We start from the raw sequence: 27,878 nt of genomic DNA, 5'->3' as shown, positions 1-27,878 counted from the left end.
CCCGTTTACAAATGTTGCTTTTGCAGCTAGTGGAGATGAGTGTATGCATTCAGAACTAAAAAGATGTTGGAAATGAGATTGTCAAAAAATGTAAGGGTCTTCCATTAGCAATCAAGGCAGTTGGAGGAATAATGTTGTGCAAACCATCGTGTTATCATAAATGGAGGCGAATTGCTAACCATTTTTGTGATGAGTCGGTAAAAAATGATAACTCGATTATTGCTTTTCTACAACTGAGTTATGATGAACTTTCATCCTATCTGAAGTCATGCTTTTTTTCGTTTGTTTCTTTATCTAGAGGATTGCATCATAACAAAAAACCAATTGGTGCATTTAACATAATAGGTAATGCTAGGCGAAAACTTTTTGGGTTATTTACATATAAGTGCATTTTTGAATTTTTTTTAGCCATTAGGCCACCAACTAATTTTTTCCTTCATAAGGCCACTAGATTAAAAAATGTGTTATATTTTGTATATAAAAACCAACATATTTACATAAATGCCACTAGAGTAAAAAGTCAACAACCATTCTCTCTTTCCTCTCCGGCAAGATCTCCGGCCAACTTCCGTCGGTACTCCGGCGACCACAAAAGCTACTGTGACTAGCAACAAAAACTACTCTGATGAGATTACCGGCATCCTCCTCTGGTGAGGTCATAAAAGCTACTATCACTAACAATAAAAGCTTCTGTCACTAGCAACAAAAACTATGCTAGTGAGATTTCCGGCGAGGTCACAAAAACTACTATCACCAGCAACAAAAGCTACTATCACAAACAAAAGCTACGCTGGTGAAATTTCCAACGAAATCACAAAAGCTACTATTACCAGCAATAAAAGCTATTGTCACTGACACAAAAAGATACTCTCAACGGCAACAAATGGCTACTGTCACCATCACCAGCAACAAAAGCTACTCTTACTATTACCAAAAGTTACTCTCATCAACGCGCGCGCAAAGCAATAACCAAGCAGAACAAAAACTACTACCAAGCAGAACAAAAGATACTCTTTGAGACTAAGAAAACTATTCTCATAGACTAACAAAGCTATGTAAATGTAAATGATACAACCAAAATAAAAATGTTACTGTAATTAGAAAAGAAAACATATTCAATGATACAAAAAATATGCAGCGTTCAACAATGATATAACTATGTAAAAAGCTACTTCCATAGTAGTCAAAAGTCACTACCATAGTTGTGAAGATCTATTACAATAGTTGTATAAAGATATTGTCAATGTTATAATGCTACTATCATTTTTCAATGGTGACGCTCTAAACCCATAGGCATAATTTTCCCACCTTCAATGCGAGACTTCATTTCAACATTTCTTGGTTAGCCGAATGATCTCTTGGTGAATGGAGACTTCAATATTCAAATTCATATGATTTTCGAATCTACTACTAGTCTACTACAAATGAAAAGGAGAAGAATTCTGCAAAAATAAAGATATAACAAAATATTAGTATTTGAAATGAAAACTGAAAGTAATAATGTACCGCTGCGCCACAAATGTAGCACTTATTATCAACGAGATGATTAAAAAAAAGCAATATAAAAAGCTACTGTCATAGGTATTTCAAGCTATTACAACACACGTACAAAGGTACTAGACTAGCAATAAAATGCTACTAACATAGTTACAGAAAGCTACTGGACCAGTTATAAAAAGCTACTAACATAAGTATATAAATATACTATAACACATGTACAAAGCTGTTGGATCAGTAATAAAAAGATACTTACATAAATATTGATTATACAAAACCAGCTGATTAAAAAGCTACTGACATTATATTAAAATGATACTAACATATAGATAGAAAGCTACTATCACTATGTTGGAAAGCCACTATAACAGTTATAGAGAGCTACTTATTTGAAATCAATAAAAATAAAAACAAAAAAACTACTAACATAGGGATAGAAAGCTACTATCACTGTGCTGAAAAGCCAGCGATACAATTGACACAATATCACATATCAAAAAATCACCCAAACAGAGCTCTAGTTAGGCAAGTGACTCCCAACTCTAAAATACTAATGAAAAAAAATCGCTTATCCCTATTGCTTCATATTTAGAACGCCATGTCTTCGAGTAATCTTAACATTGCAAAAAAGTTCACCAAATTCTTAATCAATCAAAACATGCCCAATGTGCATTGAAATTTCAATTATTAAATCTACACAACGAGAGAACATGTGGACATTGTTTAGATGGTTATGGAGTTAATAATCAAATCAAACAGAGACAGAATAACATATAGAAGAGAATCAGTAGTTGAACAATCACTCATACAAATCCAATAAACAAAAGAAAACTCAAATAATACCCGAGCAGCCGGATTTGGAATTTGATAAGAATGCTCCAAGTTCACGATTCTGAACTACACTATACACACAAATTTCAACCAAATACCTCTATTGTTTCAGTCATCCACCACACACAGCCAAAAAATGAACCTAATTTTAAAAACCATAACAACAAAACCTCTCAAACCAAAACCTTCCGTTCAAAACTTAATCCGTTCAAAACCTAGTGGATCACTTAATACAGAATAGGCTCTACATGAAAACAATTTCATACATATAAACAAGCATATAAATCCACAAAATGCGGCCACACATACACAGAATTCCAGTACATCAAATCAAACCAACACAAATTGCCTCAATCACTCACTTAACACAAATCAACAAACATATCTACCAATAGAGATCGCTAATCACCACAGGTTCATAAATCAACCACAAAATCCAGTGATAAAAGCCAAGAATGCATCAAATTAGGCACATCGAAATCGATTAGAAGAACGAAATTGAAAACAGAACGCAGTGATCGAAACACCAAAATGCAAATCAGAGAGAAGAGGTGGAGATCTATGATTAGAGGTGGCTTACAGTGTACCTAGTGGTGGTTGAGATCGAATGTGACGAGAAAGCCACCGACTAGAAGAAACTGGTAAAAAGCCGAGTGGCGCCACCAGAGATGAGCCGATAAGCCGTATGAACTACGCTGGACAACCAACGCTTCCCTCACTAGGCTTGGTTCGGAGGTGGACCAGAGTAAGGAGTCGTCGGCAGCTTGCGACCTGGGATCGTCAAGTTCGGTGTTCCAAATCGGTAACGCCGGGGGGAGAGAGAGAGAGAGGGAGAGAATTTTTTTTATTTGAAAACCAGAGAGAGATATTATAAATTGAGAAGTTAGAAATTGTGGAAGGGCACAATTGTCATAGACGAAATAATTTGAAGGTAGAAGTGGCCTTATGTGTACAAAAAAACTTAGGTGGCCTTATAGCTAATTAGAGTTTCAAAGTGACACTTATAAGTAATTTTCTAAAACTTTTTTAGATACCACATGCATCCCACTTTATGTATCAGCTGATATAACAGAAAACCCAACCTATTAGGCAATGTAACTTGAAGGAACATTACCAAAGTAATGTTTTTGTATTAATCTCGATACTGCATTATTTAGCTGTTCTTCTTTGTTTTGTGAAGATAGATACTTTTATGTAAAATCTTTGACAGATTAACATAACAAGATTGAAAAGAAAAATTTGGACTCACAATATTTAGCACCCAAAGTTTAAAGCATAGCACTGCTGTTTAACTATTACATTGCCTTGATACCTTCCACCACATTGTTCATTCCCTACACTTCCATTAAATCAACAATCCTCTATTTTTTTTTCCCCTTCAAAATGTGAGGTATTATATACAACAACACTTCCTTGCCAATGCAATACTATCACTCGACTTGAGCATGATCGGTTATGGCACCATATGGGGTTGTCAAGCAAGCATCAAGAGTTCATGGACCAATCATAGTTCTGGTAAGAAATATGTATAGGTCCTCCATCACCCAACAGATGTGTCAAAAGACCTGCTCTAGTTGGGTCCAAGTAATTCAGGATCCACTCTAAAATGTCTTTATCTTGTCCAAAATCATTATTGAACCTGCAGAAAATTTTGACAGGCAGAGATTGTTAGTATTATAGGTTCTGAGTCCAGGAATAGGATGTGTGTATAATGTGAAAGAACTGAAAAACAACAGCTAAATTTAAGGACTTGATGAGTCACCATTTGATGATTTGGGTGAGATACACAGTCCTCTTCTCCAAGTTCACCTCCATTCCACCACTCTTAAAGAACTCCCTTGCTGCAGATCTTAATTCAGCTTCGATTACTTGGGGTGAGAAGAACCTTACTGTCGGGCTTGACCTTGTCCCATTGCACAGTCCAAAGTGGATTATTGGATTCACTTTAGCACAAGCAAGCTGCATTTTATTGGATAAAGTTCACTGTTATGAAACTTTTACTTTCTGAGATTTTATATGGCAGTTGGAAGTTCCAAATTTTCTGTTCTTCCAATCAATTCTCTTGATTGATCTTCTTTAAGAAATAGCTTATTTGAGATAATGATGTTATATACTGTCAAAAGCTTGGGGGAATAAGAAAGAAGATAAGTAAGTTACCTCTATGCGGCTGTCTCCAGTGCCAAATGGCTTGACTAGGGAATAAGGAGGTCTCCTGTTGTTTCTAAGGATGCCATTTTTGATGTAACTAAGGGAATAAGAATAACCTCCAACTATATACTGGAAGTCATTGTAAAAGGATCTCCTTTCAATGACACCTTGTGGACGCCCTACCCTGATAACTGCATGTATGACCATGGCATTGTACAGGTTCAAGAAGAAGGCTAGCCTCTCATTTGGCGAGAGTTCAAAAAGGTTTACTCGGTGAAGCTCTTGAACCAAATTTATGTACCTGCATTTAGAAAAAGAAGGAACTAATCACTTAAAACAGAAGTTCCCATGCTTGATATTGCAGATGATACACATATAACTATAAGCAGCAATGTAACTGGCATTAAACCAACTCCTTCAAAGAGAAAACCAGTTCAAGAGGGAAATAGGAAGAAGAAAACCAGTTCATCATATTTCGATTCTTAGAGATATGTAAACAAATTGGGGGAAATTTTCTGCATATGTTTACTAATGTATGTCTGATTCAATCATCATTTTAATAAACATTTTTACTGCATGATCAGTGAAAGAAAATCACATAAACAAGAACAAATGCCTCGTGATTACTTCAGTCTATCACCTCTAGACACTGCATTTTTAACCTCAGATTATAGAAACGGGAACAAAATAAGTGTAAGAAGATTGAACTGATCTTCTTCATACCTTCGGAATTCCTCACTGTTACTTATGCCAATGTAATCAAGTAGGTGCCTGTCATCAGAGGCATAGGACTCAAGTATAGCTGACATGATCTTGGTGAGCCTTTGGCCAACTTCAGCTGCAGGCTTGGGCTCACAGTCATTTATGGATCCTCGGAAATTATAGCATTTGGGGATAAATGGTTCATGCTCAAGGAATCGATAAAAATGGTTTCCATCTTCAAACTCATTTTCTCTGCACAGATATGAAAGGGAGAGTTAAGCACAGATTAATGGATTACTCTACCAATCTCGTAAGTTTTGATCAGGTGGAGCAGGAGGTGTCTTATTACCCAAAGACGTGATGAATGAAGTGCCTCCTAGCCAGTTGCCTTCCAATCTCAACCGCCTGCATTTGCAGTAATATTGATTAGCATTCATTTACTAGGTCTAAGAGCTTCTGCTTATAAGAGAAATGACTGATTCAGCGAAGTAAAAACATGGCTAATGCACAAAGCCATAACAGTGAAAGGATCAAACTTGATGCTTTTGGTAGACCACGGTAACAGTACACCAAAATTTATGATTTACACATTTAAGTGATTTAACTCTTAAAGGGGTAGTGTTATATGGTATTATAATTTCATAAATGATATTTTTTTTATCAATATTTAGTCTTCTGGTTGTCATTCCCAAACAGTCGACGTATCTAAATATCTGTCTATATTCAAGGACTTGTTCAAAATTTTGCTTCCAACTTAGATAAGATTCGGAACAAGTCCCAAGCTGTTGAAGTCGGAGTAAACAACCAAATCAAAGATTGCAAATTCAACAAAACACAATTATCTTAGTGTTGAAAACTCAGTCAAATTCCCACCATTTACGAAACAGATTGGTATATGCAGCTTTTGAATCTTGAAAAGGATAGAACTTTAGGTCCCAAAACCACCCGAATCTTGCCTTGTCAAAAACATTAGGCAAACGCGTTTTCATGAGTGGAAAGGAGCCAAAATCTATTAGTGTTTTTTATATGATAACCATTAATGGGGTCCCTTTCGAACATAGATTGATGGCTCCTTCCCACCTTTCTTCAATTCTAAGCAATCATTTTAACCAGTTGGTAACAAAGCCAGGACAGACAGAAGTGGGGAGCAAAAGCCGGGATCATACTGAAAAAAAAAAAAAAAAAATGAATGAAAGGGGGCGTTTTTAATCAATGAAAAAGCTCCCTATAATAATAGCAGTCACTGATATTATTCGTGGACGCCATCATTGCTTTCAATAACCAAAACATGTGAAGCTTGAATAAAATTAGAGTAGAGCACTAAACTCAATAGAAGGACTATAATATATATCAAGTAGGTTTGGATTGGTAACCAACATATTATTCGATCAGCCAAAAAAGTTAATTTAGTAATTAATTGATTAGTTAATTAGCATATGCTCGTCGTCGTCGTCATCATCATCATCGTGGGAATGGCCGTGTTTCTGAAACACCAAGCGACTTCCTAGGTTTATCCGAAAAAGGACAGCTCTTTATATTTTTTTAACTTTTGCTGAGATTGCCCTTTTTCTTTTTTATATATATACATATCAAATTAGTGTTCTCTCCGATATATAGAAACTTACTTGGAAATGAAAAGCCGATTGATCAAGACAGACAAGACAGCATGCCATGCCTCATACATGAGCTAATCCAATCACTTCACATTCCGTAGTTTTAATACTTGAAAACACTGCGGCTAGATTACTCCGTAATCAGTGCCGCGACTCGGCACATTGTAACAGAGTGGGTCCCGCGAGTCCAGTTCGTTACAATGGTCCGCGTAACACAAAATAACAAAAACAAAAAAACAAAGAGAATTCTTGGATTTGGTCAAAAGGGGTCGTGTGTACCTGTTTACGGCCACAGTCCAACTGCTGAATGAGGACCTCCACCATCTCGCCGCCGGCGAAGCAGTTCTTCACGATCTTCATCTTCATCAGACGGTCCTGAATCGGCAATCTCAGCCTCAACACCCTCACGATCCCTATCATCTGGTCCGTCAATTCCTCCTCGAGATCATCAAACCCGTAAACAGGGGAAGCGGGCGCGTCGTCGGGGCATTTCGACCCGATCATTTCCTTCAACCGTTGGTCAAACTCGCCGCTGTTCCTCAGCGAATTCAGCGCCACCAAACCGCCGAATAGCTTCTCGTTGAAGAAAATCTGAGGCACCGACGACGTACCGGTCCTCTCGATCAGCTCTTGCTCTCTCTGAGGATAAACGTCGACGTTTATCTCCACGAATCTGAGTCCTTTCTCTTTGAAAAAGCTCCTGACCGCCGTGCAGTCCCGGCAATTGGACCTGGAGAAGAAGCTGATCCGACCTTTGAGACTCTGCGTTTGCTGCTCCGTCTCGCTCTTGTGCCTCACCGTCACCTTGAGGCCGGAGAGATGGAACTCGGTTACATTCGGCTTCAAAAACTCGTCGGCGAAATTGTTGTCCTTGAGCGACGACAGCTTCTTCAGGAACGCCGAGGAGAGATCGTTGCTTCTCCTCCGGATGAGCTTCCCTATCGCCGGCATGTCCACGCCGAATTTCTGGCTGTCGTCCAAAACGTCGTCGTTTGGGGAAGGAGGAGGAGGAGGGTCATGAAGGCCAGGCGGTGCCTCGGGCTTCGGGAGCTTTGCATGAGGTTGGAGGATCCCTGGTTCCGCCTCTTCTGTTAATTTGGGCGTAACGGCTAATTTCACGTGCTCCGACTCTTCCGGGGGAGCCATTGGAGTAAAAAAGACGTCGTCGTCGCCGTTCTCCAGGTTTGCTTCTGCTGCTCCATTCCCAATTTTAACCTTGGCTACGCCATTATCATTTGTTTTCTTCTCTCTGGGAGTTTCTGATACAATCCCGTTCTCCGGCGGCGATTCGTTTAGTTTTCCGGTCGCTTTGGTGATTGTAACCTCCCCGAGATCCATTTCCAACCTCAAGCAAATGGTATAGAAAAACAAGCTATGCAAAAATTGAGAGCTCTATTTAAACCCCCTAGGAAGACAAGGCCATAAAAAGAGCAAGAGAGAGAGAGAGAGCTGGGAATGGACAAGAGAGGAAGCGAAGAAAGCAAAGGAAATGTGGGATGGCGAGAGGGAACGATAAAATCGGAGAGGTTTTATGGAGGAAATGCCAGAGGTTTATGCAGAAGAGGTCAAACACGATGTTTGGACTGGCCTTGGGCCAATTTCCGGGTCGCCGGCCCAGCACAATGAATGTCTTTGGGCCCCACACTATAACCGTCCTCTATGGGTTGGAAATGTTAATCATAGACTATAATACCCCTACCTCTCTGTTGGTGTGGGGCTTGTTAAGATGAACCGATGGGGATTATCCTGTAAATTCAGTAGTTGGTTAGGAAAGCCGTTAGTTTAGGTTCGGCTGGTCATGATGTGGCAGGTTGTTCCCGTAGACACGCCAAGTGGCATAGAGATAGTCATTGCTTTGACTTTTAAAAATAAGGTAATGAGTTACAGAATTTACCTCCCTTCCTCTTTGTTTTTCACAACAGAAATTGGTTTTTACTTGCCAAATGAAAGAGAAATGCTTTTATGGCTTCCAATAGAACATTATTGCAGGGCAAAGCTAAATCTAATTTGAAACTTTTGTATAAATAGGCTATGCTGACCAATATTTATGTATTAGTCAAAAATAGAAATCTCTATGAGAAGACACAAAACCGTTTTGATTGAGTTAATCTTATGAATTTATTACATCATTAGAGGTGAAAAATCAGAGGAGGAAGAATGAAGAATTTGTTTATCAGTAAATTCCACTTTTATTATTACTTCAAATGTTGTTCTGTATTCTGGTGTTATGTAAATTAATTAGCTAAGTTCCACTGGTTTGATATGCTGGATTTACTTTGATAATCCTCTTTCATAATATGGAATGGTATATGTCATATTTTTATTTTCAATGATAGCTTTCAGCTTATTTACATGTAAAAATTGCCAAGTATTCAGGTCTGCATTCCCCTTGCGGTTTACACAATGCAGATTTTATTTTATTTGTTTGGCTTAAGTACAGAGTTGATTGATAGACAATATATGTGTATATATAGTTCAATATATGCTAGTCTATTATACTGTGGATGACGTTCTTTTGTATTCTTATGAGATTATGGATTATGGTTGACTTTGCAACATTAGATTTCTTTAATTCATATTCCAATGTATGGATTGCTTGTGGTCTACTGTATTTATCATTGAATTACTGACAGAGTTTGTTTGACTAAGTGAAATATTTTGGTATAGAGGAGAGTAGGTTGAAGTTGTTGCTTTGGTTATGTGTAATTTCCTAGAACTAGAACTATAGGCCATCAATCTTCTGTTTTATTGTTCTTCTTCCTGGATTGTTTTCTATTGCATGTATATGCGTTTAAGCTCGCAGCCGCCATGAGTGAAAGTTTAAACAAATTAGCCCACTTCAGCAATCTTTGTTCCCGATATAGGTTTTTCTGCTAATTGATTGAATCCTCCCTCTCTTCCTAGTGGTTGTGTTTGTCTAATCTGATATGGGGATTCTAAAAATCTTGCTGGTCATCCTTGTTACTGGGTTTTGCTTCCAAACTCCAGTTTTGAGCTTTCAGAACCTGACATGCAATCCAAATGACTTTCAAGCATTGCAGGATTTCATGACAGGTTTATCAACAAAAGTAGGTGGGTGGGGAAATGATTTCTCTTCCAATTGCTGTAAATGGCCAGGTATCACTTGCAACTCTTCATCTTCTCTTGGATTGAATGATTCTATTGATACCTATAGAGTGGTTAAGTTGGAGCTTCCGAGTAAAAGACTAGTGGGAAAACTGTCGGAGTCTATAGGCAATTTGGAACAGCTAAGGACACTTAACCTCTCCCACAATTTTTTAAAAGCCTCACTTCCAGTTTCATTGTTCCATTTGCCAAATTTACGACTGTTAGACCTGAGCTTTAATGACATTTCTGGTCCCATTCCAGTTGTTATTGATTTACATTCAATCCAGTCCATTGACATGTCAGAAAACATCTTGAACAGTACTCTTCCAGCAAGTATCTGCGTCAATTCTCATCACCTTCGTGTGCTGAACCTAGGTGTGAACTACTTGTCTGGTAGCCTCCCACCAGGTCTTGGCAGTTGTAGTTCCTTGGAAGACCTCCGTCTCAACATGAATGAACTCAGAGGTGGAATATCTGAAGGTTTAGTTCGGCTGCAAAAGCTAAACCAGTTGAGAATTCAAGGTAATCAGTTTTCCGGGCCACTGAGCAAAGAAGTTGGTAACCTCATCAACCTTGTTTGTTTGGATATCTCGACTAATTCGTTTTCAGGAACTATCCCAGATGTTTTCCACAGCCTGGGAAGGTTACAGTTTTTTATTGCTGATGCAAATAATTTTAGTGGTCAAATACCACCTTCCCTGTCAAATTCCCCAACTATTTCTTTGCTTGGTGTGAGAAACAATTCACTGGAGGGTACCATCCAACTGAATTGTTCAGCAATGACTAGTTTGGTCTCTCTTGATCTAGGTTCCAATCGGTTTGATGGGCCTATTCCATCCAATCTTCCCTCTTGTAGGCATTTGAATAATATAAATCTTGCCCGGAACAATTTGAGCGGCCAAATCCCAGAAAGTTTCAAGAATTTTCATACTCTTTCTTACCTATCACTCTCAAACTCCAGCATTTCTAATATCTTTCATCTGCCCTTCAAATATTACAGCAGTGTCAAAACATAACTACTCTGGTTCTCACAATGAACTTCCTTGATGAAGAATTGCTAGCTGATCCAACCCTTCATTTTGAAAATTTGAAGGTTCTCATTCTTGCAAACTGTAGGCTCATGGGTTCAATACCCCAATGGTTGAGTAGTAGTAGCAATCTGCAGTTGCTGGATTTATCTTGGAACCGCTTGGAAGGAACAATCCCAGTCTGGTTTGGTGGTTTTAGGCATCTCTTCTACCTGGACGTATCAAACAATTCTCTCACTGGGGATATTCCTAGAAGCATAACTGGACTACGGAGCCTCATTGATTGGAATTATTCTTCAGTTCAAGAAACTTCCCCCGATTTTCCTCTTTTCATGAAAAAGAATGCAAGTGCAAGAGGATTGCAGTATAATCAAGTTTGGAGGTTCCCACCTACATTGGAATTTCGCAACAATGAGCTTAGCGGACCAATCTGGCCAGAGTTTGGGAACCTGAAATCACTTCATGTTTTGGATCTTGGATTCAACAGTCTATCGGGACCAATTCCAAGTACTCTATCTAAGATGACCAGCTTAGAGACTCTAGATCTGTCTCATAACAAGCTCTCGGGGAGAATACCACCTTCGTTGGTTCAGCTCAGCTTTTTGTCCAAGTTTAGTATTGCAGACAACGTACCAGTTAGAGGGGTCGATCCCTACAGGAGGTCAGTTCATGACCTTTCCAAATTCCAGCTTTCAAGGGAACAATCTTTGTGGCTTCCATGTTCCCTCTCGTACGTCAGATTCCAAGCCAGAAGAACTGGATAGCGGACCACCCGAAAAATCATCAAAAGTAGAATTAGAAGTTGATGGGGTTTATATAGGAATAGCTGTAGGATTTGTATTTGGAATCACCTGTTTCATTGGAACAGATAAATATGTATGGACTTGGAAGTTCTAATTTATGTTCCCCCCCCCCCCCCCCCCCCCCCCCCTGTTCCTTGTGCAAGGGGTTAGGGCTAGGTTCTTCTTTTTATCAGCATTGTCTGCGCGTTGTTTGCTGCATTTTATTCCTATGGTTTGATAATTACGAAGATGATTGATAATCGATATAGATAGTTCAACATATGCGCGTGTAGCTTCTGTTACGGATCTCACAAAAACTGGCAGGTTGGAAAAAGGGAACTCTTTCAAGAGCAGGTAGACTTACTTTAATTAAATCCAATCTTGTTGCTATGCCCAACCATGTCCTGTTTCAAATGTTCAAAGAAAATAGCAAACAACTTAGATAAACAAGCCAGGTCCGTTTTTGGGGATCGACGAAATGCCCCCATGTGGCCTGGGAACAGGTTTGCAACCCAAATCAATGGGTGGTCTGGGCATAAGACCGTATGCTTATTTTAATAATGCTGCTATTGCTAAATTAGCTTGGAAAATCATCACTGACAAGGATAATTGGTGATCACAAATTGTGAAGAAGAAATACCTCAGACAAACTTCTTTCTTCCATGCCAGGAAAAAACAGTCTCATTCCCTAGCCTGGAAAGGAGTCCTTGATGTCAGAGACTTAATCATGAAGGGAATCAAGTGGATTCTAGGCAAGGTTTCAAATTTCGGTTTCAGTTTCGATTTCGATACTTCAAATTTAAGGAAATTTAGGAGAAAGTTTCGATTTTGGTGGAAATTTCGGTTAAAAATAAAGAAATCAAATTAATTGCATTTATAAAATGAAACTTTTACATATACTAAACTAACTTATAATAAACCTATTTACAATGTAACATCTCTAAAATTATACATTTATAATAGAATTATGATATTTTATATGGACGAGTAATTAACTAGTACTGTAGTAGGTTGCTAAATTAGTGTTTTTATCTATGTGTATTGATAATGTGTTGTACATTGATAATGTAAATATGATTTACTTTTTTTAATAATTAGAAAATTACAAGGGGGTGGGGCGGGGCACGTAAAACCAAAATCCCGTGAATGAAAATGAACAAGTACAACAAAAGGAATATAAAAGCTACTATGATGTGGTTCGATGCAGTTGGTTGAACTGCTTTCATTTAGTATCATACAATACTGCTCCCAAGTACATGAATTTTGGAAATGATTTTCGTACTTCATCACATGATTATTGTATGTGTACATGTTGTTCTATTTCCACATGCAATCCATATGTCGGATATTGTGGAATTACCTAATATGATGTTACAGTGTATGAAGCATACAATATTTGAGACGAAGCAAAAAAGAAATCATGTTATGGTTGGAGCATTTAACTTTGTAGCAGATAAAAACAAAAAGGTTTTTTGTTGTATTCAACTTGATTGCAAAAAAAAAAAAAAAAATTCAAAATTTCATATTTTCTCTATAAAATTATGAAGTAAAAATTCATTGTAGGTGACATAAAAATTTAACAGAAATTTTAGAGAAATTTCGGATAAAATTTCGGTGTGAATTTTTAAATATATATTGTGTGTGTAGATATTTCAGAAATTAAGAATTTCGTGAAAATGTACGGAAAATTTAGGAAAATTTCGGGAAACTTCTGACGGAAATGATATAGCATATGAATTTCATTTCGATACTTCAAAATTACAGAAATTTCGACGGAAATTTCGGCAGTTTCGGAGAAATTAAAACCTTAATTCTAGGCAATGGTAAGTCAATCAATTTCTGAACTTTTAATTGGGTTTTTGATCACCCCCTACACCTCCAAGTTGAAGAGGAAAAGAAACACCTCATTAACTTGAATGAAACAGTTGAGGATTACTTGTTGGACTTGGAATACAGGTAAACTCTCCATCTTATTATTAGGCTAAAATATTGTCAAACAAATTATTGGTATTCCTGTTCCTTCTACTGTACAGGAGGATGAATTCATTTGGGCCCTTCCTCAACGATACTTTTTCAATTAAATCTGCTACTTGGCTGCAGCTTAATACCCAAGAAAGCATAGCCAAATCACCCTTATAACTAAATTGTGGAAACTGGATATCCAACCAAAAATCAAACTGTTTGGTTGGCTCCTCCTTAGGGGAAGACTGAAAACTAGAGATAGACTCTCCAGATTTGGTTTTCTAGATGATAATTCTTGTCCTATGTGCAATAATGACAATGAATATGCAGATCACCTCTTTGGATACTGTGATTTTGCAAAGGAAGTTTGGAGATTAGCAGGTATGGTGCCCCCTAATCTAAACTGGAATGATGGTTATCTAAAGGTTTTTCATGATTTAGTACTAGCTGGACCTTGTGATAATAAGCTCTTTGAGAAATTAATTACTTTATGTTGGCAAATCTGGAAAGCAAGAAATGATAAAATCTTCAGGAATGCTCAAATAAATCTACATGCTGTGGTAGCAGCTAGCCTCTGTTGCTGTGTTAGAAACATTGAGACCTCCAGTAGGTTTGCAGGAAGAGAACCCATCCAACCCCCCACCCCCCCCCCCCCCCCCCCCAATCTAAACTGGAATGATGGTTATCTAAAGGTTTTTCATGATTTACTACTAGCTGGACCTTGTGATAATAAGCTCTTTGAGAAATTAATTACTTTATGTTGGCAAATCTGGAAAGCAAGAAATGATAAAATCTTCAGGAATGCTCAAATAAATCTACATGCTGTGGTAGCAGCCTCTGTTGCTGTGTTAGAAACATTGAGACCTCCAGTAGGTTTGCAGAAAGAGAACCCATCCAACCCAGCCCCCCCCCCCCCCCCCACTGTTAGGTGGAACTCTTCTCTTGCCTCCTCGGTGAAAATAAATTAATGCTAGTACAACTACAGTACCACTGATAGAAGCTTTAGCACTAAGAGACAGTCTCTTATGCGCTCGAGTTTTAGAACTGTTGAAGTTGAAGGAGACTCCAAGCTGGTCGTTGATGCAGTGAATAAGCTTATTCAACCGCCTTGGACATTGATTAAGATCATCCGAGACATCCAAACAATCTCTTTGTTAAATTCACACACATTTTTAGTGAAGCAAATTTTGTGGCAGACATCATTGCCAACCTTGGATATAACTCTGTAATAGGTTCAACCTGGACCAATAGGGTCCCTAACGAGGCTTCAAGAGCCTTACTCTTTTTTATTGTAAACTTGGTTGCCCTCGAGACTTCCAGCCCTAATCATATGCGCGTGTAAGATGACTAGCTCGTATGAGATTGTGGATTAAACTGACTGATCGAAACTCTTTACATAACCGATCACATAAAGCGCGTGTAGAACGAGTTGATCTAAAATTCCAAATTACAAATATGTGGGTGATGATTGACTTCGAAACTTGTAGATATTTTTGATGCATAGTTCAAGACATGCATTATTGTTTATTGACAGAAACCGTGCTTTGACTATAAGTGAGACATTTTGGGACAAAGCTGGCTTATACATGGACGCGTTCATCTCCTAAAGTAGCTATTTTCAATTTGGTAGGAATAGACGTACAGAAGTCAAGCTGCCAAGCCATCCAGGACCATCTAATTGTGACGTCAAATTTCAAACTGCATGTAGAGTCATCATCCAAGCAAAGCTCGCATTCATTGAAATCCACTGACTTTCACGAACTTACCGACAGTGTAAACTAATCACTAGAAGAGAAAGTGAAGCGTCTTCATTCGTTCTTTGAAGTTTTCAAAGACGAAGACAAGACTCAAAACCAGCCATTCTTTCTATGTCCATCACTACTTCATTTAAAAGGTCCTCTTTCTTATTTCCTCTCTCTTGCATTGGTTATTCTGATTCACATAAAATAGAAGCATCACTTATCTGTGCTTGAGTTTGTCATTTTTTTACCTTATATGTGCTTCAGTTTTCACCAGAGAACACGGTTATCTCTCTTCCAAAGCTCAAAATTTTTGGAGTGCTCGTGCGATATGGGTGTTCAAGATTTCTGGGTGGTTCTCTTTGTCATTGGATTTTGCTTCCAGCCACTAGTTTTGCGTTCTCATAACCTGACGTGCCATCCAAATGATTTGTATGCATTGTTGGATTTCTCGAGTAGTCTGCAAAGTGCCATTGGTGGGTGGGGCAAGAATTTCTCTGCTGATTGCTGTAAATGGGCAGGTATTACTTGCAACTCTTCGTTCTCTCTTGGATTGAATGATTCTGTTGATACTTATAGAGTGGTTGAGTTGGGTCTTTCGAGTAAAAAACTAATCGGAAATGTCTCTGAATCTTTGGGAAATTTGGAACAACTTCGAGCCCTCAATCTTTCTCACAATTTCCTTAAAAACTCACTTCCTGCTTCACTTTTCCAATTGCCAAATTTAGAGTACTTAGACTTGAGTTTTAATGACTTGTCTGGCCCCATTCCAGTTGATTTCAATTTACCTTCACTTCTGTTCCTTGACATCTCTCAAAATTACTTTAATGGTTCTATTCCACAAAGCATCTGCGCAAATTCTATTAGGCTTCAGGTACTGAAGTTGGCTGTGAACTACTTGTCTGGTAATCTACCACCAAGTCTTGGAAATTGTAGTTCCTTGGAGGACCTAAGTCTTCTCACGAATAATCTCTCCGGTGGTGTACCTGAGGGTATATATCAGCTGCAAAATCTGACCAGATTAACTATTCAAGATAACAAGCTTACTGGGCCACTGAGCAAAGAAGTTGGTAAGCTGATTAACCTTAATCGTTTGGATATCTCAGCGAATTGGTTTTCAGGGACTATTCCTGATGTTTTCCACAGCCTTGGAAGATTACAGTATTTTGTTGCTCATTCCAATAATTTCAGTGGTCAGATACCCCCTTCCTTGTCAAGTTCCCCAACTATCTCTTTGCTTAATTTGAGAAACAATTCATTGGACGGTCCAATTGATATAAATTGTTCAGCAATGACAAGTTTGGCCTCTCTTGATCTAGGTTCAAACCAGTTTGATGGGGAAATTCCATCCAATCTTCCCTCTTGTCGGCATTTGAATAATATAAATCTTGCCCGGAACAACTTGAGTGGCCAAATACCTGACAGCTTCAAGGATTTTCATACTCTCAATTACCTCTCACTTTCGAACTCCAGCCATTATAATCTGTCATCTGCCCTTCAAATTTTACAGCAGTGTCAGAATCTAACTACTTTGGTTCTCGCCATGAACTTCTATGATGAAGAATTACCCGCCGATCCAACCATTCATTTTGCAAAGTTGAAGGTTCTCATTATTACAAACAGTAGGCTCACGGGTTCAATACCCCAGTGGTTGAGTAGGAGCAGCAGATTGCAGTTATTGGATATATCCTGGAACTGCTTGGAAGGTACAATTCCAGCTTGGCTTGGCAATTTTACTGATCTCTTCTTCTTGGATATATCAAACAATTCTTTTAATGGCTATATCCCGAGAAGCTTAACTAAACTACAGAGCCTCATTACTGGGAACATCTCATTTAGGGAACCATCCCCTGATTTTCCTCTTTTCATGAAAAAGAATGCAAGTGCAAGGGGATTGCAGTACAATAAAGTTTGGAGCTTTCCACCGACACTGGATTTCAGCAACAATAATCTTAGCGGACCAATCTGGCCAGCCTTTGGAAACCTGAAAGCGCTTCATGTTTTGAATCTGGGATTCAACAGTCTATCAGGACCAATTCCAAATTATTTATCTGAGGTGACCAACTTGGAGACATTGGATTTGTCTCATAACAAGCTTTCAGGGGAAATACCGCCTTCATTGGTTCGTCTCAGCTTTTTGTCCAAGTTTAGTGTTGCATACAATCAATTGGATGGAGAGATCCCTACAGGAGGTCAGTTTGGGACCTTCCCAAATTCAAGCTTCGAAGGGAATAATAATATTTGCGGTGATTATGCTTCCCCTTGTCCCTCTTTTTCAGAACCACTGCCACAGCCACGGCCACACAGCAAATCAAGAGTAGAATACAAGGGTGTTGTCATTGGAATAGCTATGGGATTTGTATTTGGAGTAGCTTGCTTTATAATAACAGATAGATATGTATGGACTTGGCATTTCTAATTTCTGTTCAACACCACACCCACCCCACCCCGCACCACCCCCCCAAAAAAAAAAAAAAAAAAAACCTCCTGCTCCTCGCGTAAGGGGTTAGGGCTAGGTTGAAATGTATTGTCGTTTTTTCTCTCTGTAATTCAAGTTTTTTTTGCTTTTCTGGTAGCTGCCCTCCTTCCTTGCATAAGGGGTTAGGGTTAGGTTGAAATGTATTGTCGTTTTTCTCTCTCTGTAATTCAAGTCTTTTTTGCTTTTCCGATCTGTTAGCTGCCCGCTGTTTAATGGACTATTGGACTTATGCGGTAGAATCTTTAGTTATGCTAATGTTAGTGGTTGATGACCGACCAGTTACTCATCAAGTTCTCTTGTAATTTCTGCATTAACTTTCTAGATTCTATAATTGTCCTATCAACTAGCCTGTTCAAACAAGACGCAGCCCGACTAGATGACAGAGAAATGGAGAATTAACAGGCCAGTTTGGTTTTAGTGAATGTTTGTTAATAACAAAAACAAAATTCAACCTTCTTATCAGCTTATGACTAAAGATTAATTATGATATTCAAGTAACTAACTAAAAGCAATATAATATTCCTGAGAAAAGTTTAGGACATAAATAACTAACCACAGCCAATTCTTACATTTTTTGTTTGTCCATAGAACTCAAATACATAAATCCTAACCATCTAACCTCTGCAGATGCATTGTTTTCCCTTGCAATCTCACCGTACTTTTGAGCGACAGTCCTTGCAAGGATCCAAAAACTGAAGTAAACCTCGTCTGAACTAGATTCACTGCAATCTTTTCGGTCTCCTTCCTGCTAGCTTCATATACCACTTCCTCTTCTTTTTCCTTTGCCTCAACTTATAACTTATAAACTTGTCCTTGGTCTTACTGGACTGCTCAATTTTCTGCACATCAATTTTCCAATGCTCCCGTTTGACTTTATCAACCTGGCTCTTGCCTTCATGTACGTTCCTTCTTTTGTAACTCCACCAGTTCTCCAACACTTGTGCCCAAGTCGTCCATGGCTTTACAGAGTCGTATCATCAAACAGCTAGCTTATATATCCAAACAACTGGACCACTTTTCCAGCAGTGATAGGACGTTGTTGTTGTTGTTTTCGTCACAGGACGCCAGGACTGAATGCCTCATGAAGAGCCTTATTAATGTAGGCTTTATGTGTATAACCATAATTAATTAGTAAAGCCGGCCTGCCATTTTTCTAGTTGTCTTTTGAGCTTCTCAGCAGCATGCAGGTGTGAGGCATCGCAAGACATGCATTCTATGAGACAGAGTACTATATGTTGGAGAGGAAAGATCCCACATTGGAAAAGTGACAAATAAAATATAACTTATAAGTGGGTGGCTTTTACCCAATTGTACCGAGACCTTTTGTGATTAAAACCCAACACATATCAGGTTAATTAATACAATGGTGGGCCACAGGCCACGCTTGGTTTCAGAGCGGGTCTCTCTCCAATTGATTAAACCCAACACCTATCGGGTTTAACACTATAGAGAGATTTCACTATTATTTCAGACATGATCATGGCTTGAGTTGCATAGCATTCCGAAATTTTCACCCAATTTTGTGTCAGACCACTCCGAGAAAGCTAGCTCGTTTTGGGAGTTCTGTTTTATCCTACTCACGCTCTAGCTTCTATAAAAGTGGAGGCTTTACTTCCACTGGTCTGTTAAATTCTCCTTGCTACGGCCTTTTTAGTGTTTCCAATACGGGAAATCGATCAACGGCCTAACAAATTAAGGAATCTATATGTTATATGTTTTAGGAGTACATTATTTTCCCTTTTGGAAATGAAATTAACTTGCTCAGCCTTTCGGGTTTCCACCGAATGAAAAAACAATGTAATCCTAAATAAGGAAAAGAGAATTGCAGAGAGAATTGGGAAAATAGTTGTATGTATTCATTGATAATAGGATTTAGGGATTACAAATCTTGGAGTACAAGGATTCCTATTCTAACTTGAATTGGGAATTCTCTCCTATTACACCTATAAAACTAGGGCACACTAAAGTCAACATTCTTCAACGAGAAGAAGAAATATCATATATATATATATATATATATATATAGACACACACACAGTCCTTGTTGACTAAGGATGTCCTTACCTTAACTTCGGAACGGATTTCAAGTTTTTGACCACTTTTTTATCACATATTCACATTTTAATTGTTCAGTTTTTAGGTCCTAATGTATAGATCATCTCTGCAAAATTTCAGCAAATTAATATTGATGATCGTTAAGGCATTCAAAACTGCAATTTATAATAATGAACACAAACGGTTCCGGTTAGACAGATTCGGTTCGTTCATTGGTTTAATCGAGTTTGATACCTTAACGATCATCAATTTGGCTAAAAATTTGCAAAAGTGATATATACATTATGACCTAAAAACTGAACGGTTAAGATGTGATCGAAAAGTGGTCAAAATTGAAAATCTGTTCCTAAGGCTAAAGTAAGGATATCCTTACATGAGAATGACTATATATATATATATATATATATATATATATATATATATAGTCCTTCCACTAAGGATCTCTTTTTTGGTCTTTTATAGGGATAGGACATTAGATCAACTTTTCGATCACAATTCGGCATCTCAACCGTTCAGTTTTTAGGTCCTAATGGATAGATCATTTATGCAAATTTTCAGCCAAATCGGTGATCGTTAAGATATTAACCTAGAATAAATCACTTAACGAACCAAATCTGTCAAACTTGAACCGTTCATACTTATAATCTTAAGTCGCCGTTTGAATGCCTTAACGATAATCAATTTGGCTGAAAATTTGCAGAAGTGATCTGCACATTTGGACCTAAAATCTGAACGGTTAGGATGTTAAAATATGATCGAAAAGTTGGTCTAATGCTCTACCCCTAGAAAAGACAAAAAAAAAAGGATCCCTCACTATAAGGGCCCTATGTGTGTGTGTGTATGTATACAGAGCCGTTCCTAAGAGGACGCCCGCACTTTCACTAAAGTGCGGACGTCGACGCTGCAACTCGGCTCGGGGCGAGACGGAGCGGCAGGGCTTGCCGGATGGAGGTTAGGGGTCGGACGGACAGGTCTGCAGTCGTCGGTGACATGGTTGTGGCGCTGCCCAGAAATCGGCAGTTGCAGGTGAGGTCGTTGCCCAGAAACCTGTGACCTCGACCTCCTCCGACCTCAATCGCTGCCCAGAAGCTGTTTGGGATGCCTTCTGCTTCCGTCCTGCCTGATTCGCGCCGCCATCGATGCCTGAAACGCTGCAGAAGATCGACGTCCGCACTTTAGCAAAAGTGTGGACGTCTGCTTTGGAAAGGACATATATATATATATATATATATATAAAACTCTTAATTTTCACATCTAATAGGTTTGATGGACATTTTGTTGACAATTTGGTAATACAAATCTATCCCAAAACAACCACAAGGACCCAACAAAAAAAGTGTCAAGGACAATTCATTATGCTCGTGATGTCGTGCTGAATAATATTAAAACATAATAGTGTAGTTTTAATAATGTATTTAGAGAAAATTTTACAAATAGTACCTCATATTAGGTCCATTCATCATTTTGATACATTATATTTAAAAACTATCACATTAGTACCTCAACATTAAAATCTGACACAATTTTCATACTCTCCATCTATAATGGTGTCAACTCTATTGTAACATAAACTATTTCATGGACAATTTTATCTTTCACTACACCAAAAACAGCCTTTTACCGCCCACAATGTGCGCCGTAAATACCCTTTTACTGCGCAAAAAAGTAGGCTGTAAATGCCAGAGCCGTAAAAGACATTCCTCTTTAACGGCGTGCATAAGAAGGCCGTAATTGTGCATCCATGCAGGCCGTAAAAGACATTCCTCAATAATCCAATTTGATTTATGGGATGTTTGCACGCCGTGAATGTCAAGAAAGCACGCCGTAAATGACTCTCTGACCACTTATTTACGGAGCACTGGGCATACCGTAAAAGACTTTATTCACAGCCTACGACGAACGCCGTAAAAGACTGTTTTTATGGCACACTTTTGCATGCCGTAAAAGAAGTAGTTGTCCAATTTTTTAAGGCCCAATTTGCACGCTGTAAAAAGCTTTTCCATCAATTTTTATATGTCATTCACGACGCACATAACCTGCCATAAAAGTCTTTGTGGCAAAGAGGTTTCCTGGCTGCTCATTATCCAAAAATGATCAACTAACAAAATGACTTGAGCAAAAATAATATTAACCTCAAAGTACAGGTGAAACAGCATATATATCATAGATAAAAGAAAGGGTTTTAACAAACTTTTTATATCCAATCTGCTACAGACCAAGTACAATTTCTAGCAAACTTGAGTTTAAACTTATGTTGAGAATATAGCATATTACAAAATATACTACATCATCTTTTGAACATTTAACCATCCAAATGCAGATTCTTTCAATTGACCATCACTTTGAGCACTTTATCATCAGTAGGGCAATGTTAATAGAAACCTCAAAAATTATCATCAGTAGGGCAATGTTAATAGAAACCTCAAAAAGTGGAAGTCCCTCAAAAACTAGAAGTCCATGTTATGAATGTAAAGCACAGTTAATAATAAACGAAAGCAAGTACTCAGCAAACTATCTAATAGCAGATGACCATCTGAGTTAAACATACATATGAAGATGTCAATTTTCCTGTAACAGTAACAAGTTCAATTATCCAATACTTCACAACAACTTCTCTGAAAACAATCAATGACACAAAAACACAAAATAAACAACAAACACTAAAAGAGAGAGTATCCATAGTGCTTTTCCATTCCTCCAATCACACCAAAAGTAAAACCCCGGCTCTCAACTCAGGCAAGGAAATATGAACTCTGTAAAACAGAACCTGTATATAAACCCAAAATCTAGCAAAAAAAAGTGCAGCTCTTTCAGACTTTCCAACAATGCAATGAAATCTGATGCTAAATGAAAACTCAGATAATTTAAAATGAAACTAAGAAGTAAGAACCAGAAAATCTCTAGATCTATTCAATTCTCTATTTCTTAATCATTCTTTATTCCGTTAATTATGTTTCAAGTAATAACACATTTCTAAATTGGTCATCAAACAGAGGAAGCAGTATTTGGCCGGCCATTTTTGCCCATATATAGCCCAGTTCTGATCATCGAACATGCAAGTCCGTAAAGATAAGGATGCTGAAATTTGGTGTACTTGGTGCTATATATCCCAATGAAAATAATCATTGCAATGCCTATATAACTATATGACAACCCAGCTGCTAAAATGGAATGCCTCCTTTACAAATCAGACTGTTGGGAACAGATATGTAGTTGTTAAATCAAATATTTACCTAATCAAACCAAAAAAGCTACGTCTCTGAAAAATCAAACATTGTTGATGAAAAAAAAATTACCAGCAGAGGAATTCATGCGCGCTCTATCAAATAGTAATCCACTGGATCCAGTCAAATGGTAGCTAACTGCAACAAACCATACCAAATAGAAATTAGACAAATTGAAAGTCTTCAGACCCTATAACGACCAAAGAAAAACAGAACCGACCTTTAACATGAAAGGGGCTTATCTATCTTATATTGCAAATCTTGATTTTAAGCTACCAAATATTTTAGATTGCAGAACTACAACTGAGCCCTAAATTACAAAACTTAAACTATATTTCTTAAACTGAGCAATCATATAGGCATTTCTAACAAATCTTTCTGCAATTCCCATGAAACAATAATTAAATACAAACCCAAATTTCATAGTCGATGAAAATGTAAACTTGGCTCGGATTTTGCAAAGCTACTACGTCATTGAAATACTTTGTGCAGGCGAGTTGGAACAAATCAGTGAAGTCACTGGGATATTAGATATGTCAATGTATTTCACATGTAGCAGTACCATCAATAAACTTAATAACCGAAGAAATAAGCACTTACTATGATTGGGTTCCCTCTACCCTGCTAAAATTCTGTTCTTTTCTTCAAAGTCCCCAAAGAAGACTAAGTTAGCCTCACTTGAAAAATACAAAGAAAAACGATCAGCAATGAAGCTAGATCATGGAAAAGAAGTAGGGTAATCAGTTACAGAAAACTTATGATAAAAGGGATTAAAAGTTATTATAATCTATAACATAGTCATCCAACTTGTTTTCAGAACCTAAGACCGGCACAGAGAAACCCAAAGATGAAAAAGCTTTGCTAATCAACATCAAAATTACAACAAAGCAATCAAAACTTGACCATTCAGGAAGTATCATTAACATTAAAAAGAAATAACCCTGGGTAATCTTTAGTCCCTAGTCTATACCAAAGCAGTCATCATAACCTAAAAAAAGGTTTACAAAGCTTGAACATTCAATCTTAAACATCTCTGACAATGTAAGAAAAAAGTGGTCGACAATGTAAGAAACAAGTGGTCACCAATTGGGAAAAAGAATTACCTTGCTCTGGAGGATAAGCCATCAAACATATGTGAGCAGGTGTCAAAGATTCTAGATTGGTAGTGGCTTCTCACTCTAAACATATAGGAGTACAAATAAGAAAGGTGCTGAAAATACATATATTTAATCAGAAATATGAAAAAAGGATATGCTCAATTCATGGGAATTTTTGCAGCATGGCTAGTTTCAACATTGAATGTTTTGGAACAACTTGGAGGCCGTAGCGTTTTCCGATCACTTTCATTAGGACTCCCATCATCATCGGCATTACAATTTCCAGTATTTCTAAATAAACAAATAAAAGAGTATATCAGAATTTAAGGAAGACAAAAGATGTAGGTACTAAATACATTACACCCTTCCTCATACCTGTTTGATGGCGTATCCTCCAGAAGCCCAAATCTTAAAACATCAACTACACAAAAAACCCAATTCTACGTATCAACAACTCATCTGAATACATTTTTGTTTTAATTATCATGATTATTTTATATTGTCCATCTTTTTTATATGGTTCAAGGCACAACAGTCAGAATTACTCAACTATTTATACAACAGTAAGAATTCTCAACTATTTCTCAAATAAGGAGCTGCTTCTTGCTTTGCTTCTCATTACATTTTTCATTTTCCTCTTACCCCTACCACCCCAAATCAAAACTTTACTCAGTGGAACTTTCTCCAATCTTTCAGACTTGTTAGATGAAAGGCTGCTGCTATCACATACCAGTTTCGTAGATAAAAAGCCGCTGCTAGTACATTCTTGTATCTTTACATTGTGCTCCAGAGCTGGTACCTGCGATAATCAATCAAAAAATTTAAACAGCTTGACCCTATTTGCAAAAGTGCAGAAAAATTTAATTTGGGGCAAAATTCAAGAAACTACTTTCAAGAAACTCAAAGTGTATTTCGATGGGTTCAATCATAGTAACCGAAAGTATTTTCTTTGTATTTTTAGCACTTGCCTATTTCCATGTATTCTTTAGCTGAAAATATATAAAATTATATTTCTTGACAGCATTAGAGTAACCGATCAAACCTACATTTTAAATTTCTAGACAGCTTCTCTTCTATTTTAGCAGGTATTTATGATAAGAATCTTTGACTCTATTGATCCAGGCCCCTATGATTAAAAGTGTTTAATATTTTTCTTATAGTCATATGGATGAAATGGTTATCTAAACAAACTAACAGAGTAGAGAACGGTTCAGAAGATTTTGACAATCTCTATGGACAAAGCAACTCAATGGAGCTCAAGCTCAAGTTTATTACCAATCTCTATGGCATTAACTGAAAATCCAAGGGATGCGAAATTACAATGAAAATGCTCAGACAAAATATGTCATATAAAATTTTGAAATAGCAAGACAGTAAGAGCAATCTTAGTCAATGACCATTAATTCTAGAATTGTCCAATTACACATGAAAACAAACAACAAAACTTAAACACAGATTATGAAATATAATCAGAAAACAAAAACTGGAAATCAAATAATAACCTTATAGAGAATGGTCGCCTATCGGGTTGAGAATGGATTATGATTTAAAGCCGGATCATAGTCCGTATCCCAAAAGAGGCACCAAGAAGACAAAATTTGCTCCTCAAACTTTTGGCTATCTGAACAATGATATTGCTGCTCTTCATCCCCTGATTATTAGGAATAGGCAAGGCCCTGGTGTATCGTCTCTAAGTCCATGCCACCACAATCTTGAACCCCTCCTCTTCTCTTTCCCACCCCAGCAACCTACGATGATATCAAATCAAAATTGAAAATCTCAAATCCAGCAAATAAATGTTCAAATCTGGCAAATAAGCTTAGGAAACCAAACCTGTCCTCCTCGTTTTCAGTCCAACCTCTCTATCTCAGAGCCTGATCGATGCTATTAACTGCCATCAAAATCAAGGTTTCTGGGAGAGTTCTGTCTACCTGATTTCAATTACAAACATGATTAGCAAACACAGGAAATCTTCCAGTTATAGTAAAATCATCTAAAACTCTGTGGCTACCCTGTTTACTCAACATATGATCCTGACATGCACAGTCCAGAAGTTCCAAGAACACTCACCTTCAATGATAGATAAATGGAGCATATATAAATCCAAGTCTCAAATGTCTTCCTAAATAATAACATCAAGGTATAAAAACAAATAAGAAAACCTAGAAAAAATCAAAGTCACACCCAATAAAACAAACAAAAAATATGGATTCTTGAAATTGCTTAGCAACAAATTCGCGCTTTTTCAAAAAAATTACCAGCTGAGGAATGCTTTCACATAAAGATCAAAACTTTACCACAACCCAGATGAAAAAAGTTACCTTCTTGGCTGGTCGAAGCTTCTTGATCCAAGCAAACTGGCTTCCGATTGAGGAAAGAGTTGAAAGCAAAGATCTTTGGAAGAGTAATGGGTGGCTTTCTGTAACTGAAGCTTGGTGGCCTTTTCTGGTACCCAAGATAGCAAATGAGCAAGACAAGGCCAAAGTTCTCAACTTTCTCTAAATGGGTTTCAGAAACTTCAAGACCCGGACTCCGGCGGCCCGAACCTCCGAGAGCGGTGATCACTTCAATGTTCTTTAATTTGGAGCTCAATCGATCCACGGAATCTCGATGATAGGAGCAGAAAACGTGGTGGTGGTGGGAGGTGGCCCGGCAGTGGAGCAAATCCACTGAACGGCGACTCGGCGGTGGGAAGAGACATGGAGGGAAGAGATAGGGAAAACTGAGGTCTGTCGAGGAGAGAGAAAAGTTTTGTTTTATGAAATGAAAAAAAATAGAATTAGAAAGCGTAGAGGAAAAGATGGAGGGAATTAAAAATTTTGGTGAAAATTTCCCGCCTTTTACTTTTACAGCACACATTAATGCATGCTGTAAAAAATCATATTAAAAACCACATTAACGGCGCACATACTTGCAGGCTGTAAAAGATAATACTATTACGGCGTGTATCTAATGCATGTCATAAAAGACCAAAAGAAAATAGACATTAACGGCGTGCACTAATGCATGCCATAAAAGACCAAACTAAAATAGACATTAACGGCGTGTATTAATGCATGCCGTAAAAGACCAAACTAAAATAGATATTAACGGAGCGCATCTAATACACGCCGTAAAAAACCATATCAAAAAGTGTATTAACGGCATACCGTAAAAGTGCGCCGTAAATGTATGTCTATTACGGCACGCATTGATGCACGCCGTAAAATGTGCGTGGTAAAAGAGTCATTTTCTTGTAGTGAATTTCATGTTCTCAAATTTTTTTTCCTCCTCTTCCCCCACTTAATCACAAAATACTCTCACTCTAGCTATCTGTTCTTCTTTTCCTCCTAACCATCCATTAATTCCATGCCATATATATTATACTCAACAGACTATCCCACATCTTCATTAATTACACAATTTCAACATACTTGTTAGAATCTCTGTCTTGCCGGTCTAAGTCTTATAGTTATTGATTATATGGTAACAGTTCCATGATAGCATGGTCGCACAAGAATTTTGTTAATTAACATATTGTCAATAATGAATCATGGTACAATCAAAGAAGTTCAGAGGGGTCAGGAAACGCCACTGGAGCTCCTGGGTTTGTGAGATTCGTCAGCCATTACTC

The 27,878-nt window shown here is 37.8% G+C and overlaps 2 protein-coding genes, 2 long non-coding RNA genes and 1 pseudogene across 7 annotated transcripts; 2 read left to right on the top strand and 3 right to left on the bottom strand.

The window, feature by feature from the left end:
* Window positions 1–3,537: 3,537 nt before the first annotated feature.
* LOC112197789 lies at window positions 3,538–8,292 on the bottom strand. Its single transcript, XM_024338622.2, has 6 exons — window positions 7,071–8,292; window positions 5,528–5,583; window positions 5,200–5,430; window positions 4,486–4,777; window positions 4,091–4,287; window positions 3,538–3,967 (listed from the first exon to the last, which is right to left on the bottom strand). Exons 1-6 carry the CDS (start codon window positions 8,127–8,129, stop codon window positions 3,814–3,816), a joined length of 1,989 nt encoding a protein of 662 aa, XP_024194390.1. The 5' UTR covers window positions 8,130–8,292; the 3' UTR covers window positions 3,538–3,813.
* Window positions 8,293–8,384: 92 nt separating this feature from the next.
* Window positions 8,385–11,832, top strand: LOC112198393 (annotated as a pseudogene).
* A 3,634-nt stretch (window positions 11,833–15,466) lies between these two features.
* Window positions 15,467–18,085, top strand: LOC112199802 (phytosulfokine receptor 1). 4 transcript variants are annotated; one of them, XM_040519069.1, is made up of 3 exons: window positions 15,467–15,565; window positions 15,678–15,931; window positions 16,730–18,085. In XM_040519069.1, exons 1-3 carry the CDS (start codon window positions 15,540–15,542, stop codon window positions 17,827–17,829), a joined length of 1,380 nt encoding a protein of 459 aa, XP_040375003.1. In that variant the 5' UTR covers window positions 15,467–15,539; the 3' UTR covers window positions 17,830–18,085. The 4 variants fall into 4 exon arrangements, with proteins under 4 accessions (XP_040375003.1, XP_040375002.1, XP_040375000.1 ...); XM_040519068.1 differs by having other exon boundaries at window positions 15,678–17,116; window positions 17,287–17,399; XM_040519066.1 differs by having other exon boundaries at window positions 15,678–18,085.
* A 4,680-nt stretch (window positions 18,086–22,765) lies between these two features.
* On the bottom strand, window positions 22,766–24,687 carry LOC112200903. The gene is made up of 4 exons (XR_002936517.2): window positions 24,641–24,687; window positions 24,272–24,556; window positions 23,769–23,845; window positions 22,766–23,306 (listed from the first exon to the last, which is right to left on the bottom strand). It is a non-coding gene; the product is annotated as an uncharacterized LOC112200903 (long non-coding RNA).
* A 1,489-nt stretch (window positions 24,688–26,176) lies between these two features.
* LOC121052564 lies at window positions 26,177–26,750 on the bottom strand. The gene is made up of 3 exons (XR_005809480.1): window positions 26,563–26,750; window positions 26,336–26,387; window positions 26,177–26,196 (listed from the first exon to the last, which is right to left on the bottom strand). It is a non-coding gene; the product is annotated as an uncharacterized LOC121052564 (long non-coding RNA).
* Between the last annotated feature and the right edge of the window lie 1,128 nt (window positions 26,751–27,878).

The sequence above is a fragment of the Rosa chinensis genome, chromosome 4 (genome assembly GCF_002994745.2).
Source record: "Rosa chinensis cultivar Old Blush chromosome 4, RchiOBHm-V2, whole genome shotgun sequence".
Classification (NCBI taxonomy): domain Eukaryota; kingdom Viridiplantae; phylum Streptophyta; class Magnoliopsida; order Rosales; family Rosaceae; genus Rosa; species Rosa chinensis.
This window is presented reverse-complemented; position numbering and strand designations above follow the sequence as displayed.

What these genes read in the sequence shown, in the direction of transcription:
- LOC112197789 (XM_024338622.2), bottom strand. Translation starts at nt 8,129, where the DNA reads ATGGATCTCGGGGAGGTTACAATCACCAAAGCGACCGGAAAACTAAAC. An exon ending in AACAGTGAGGAATTCCGAAG is followed by an intron (nt 4,778 to 5,199) that starts GTATGAAGAAGA and finishes TTCTAAATGCAG; the next exon opens with GTACATAAATTTGGTTCAAG. An exon ending in CTCACCCAAATCATCAAATG is followed by an intron (nt 3,968 to 4,090) that starts GTGACTCATCAA and finishes AATTTTCTGCAG; the next exon opens with GTTCAATAATGATTTTGGAC.
- LOC112199802 (XM_040519066.1), top strand. Translation starts at nt 15,540, where the DNA reads ATGTCCATCACTACTTCATTTAAAAG. An exon ending in ATCACTACTTCATTTAAAAG is followed by an intron (nt 15,566 to 15,677) that starts GTCCTCTTTCTT and finishes TATGTGCTTCAG; the next exon opens with TTTTCACCAGAGAACACGGT.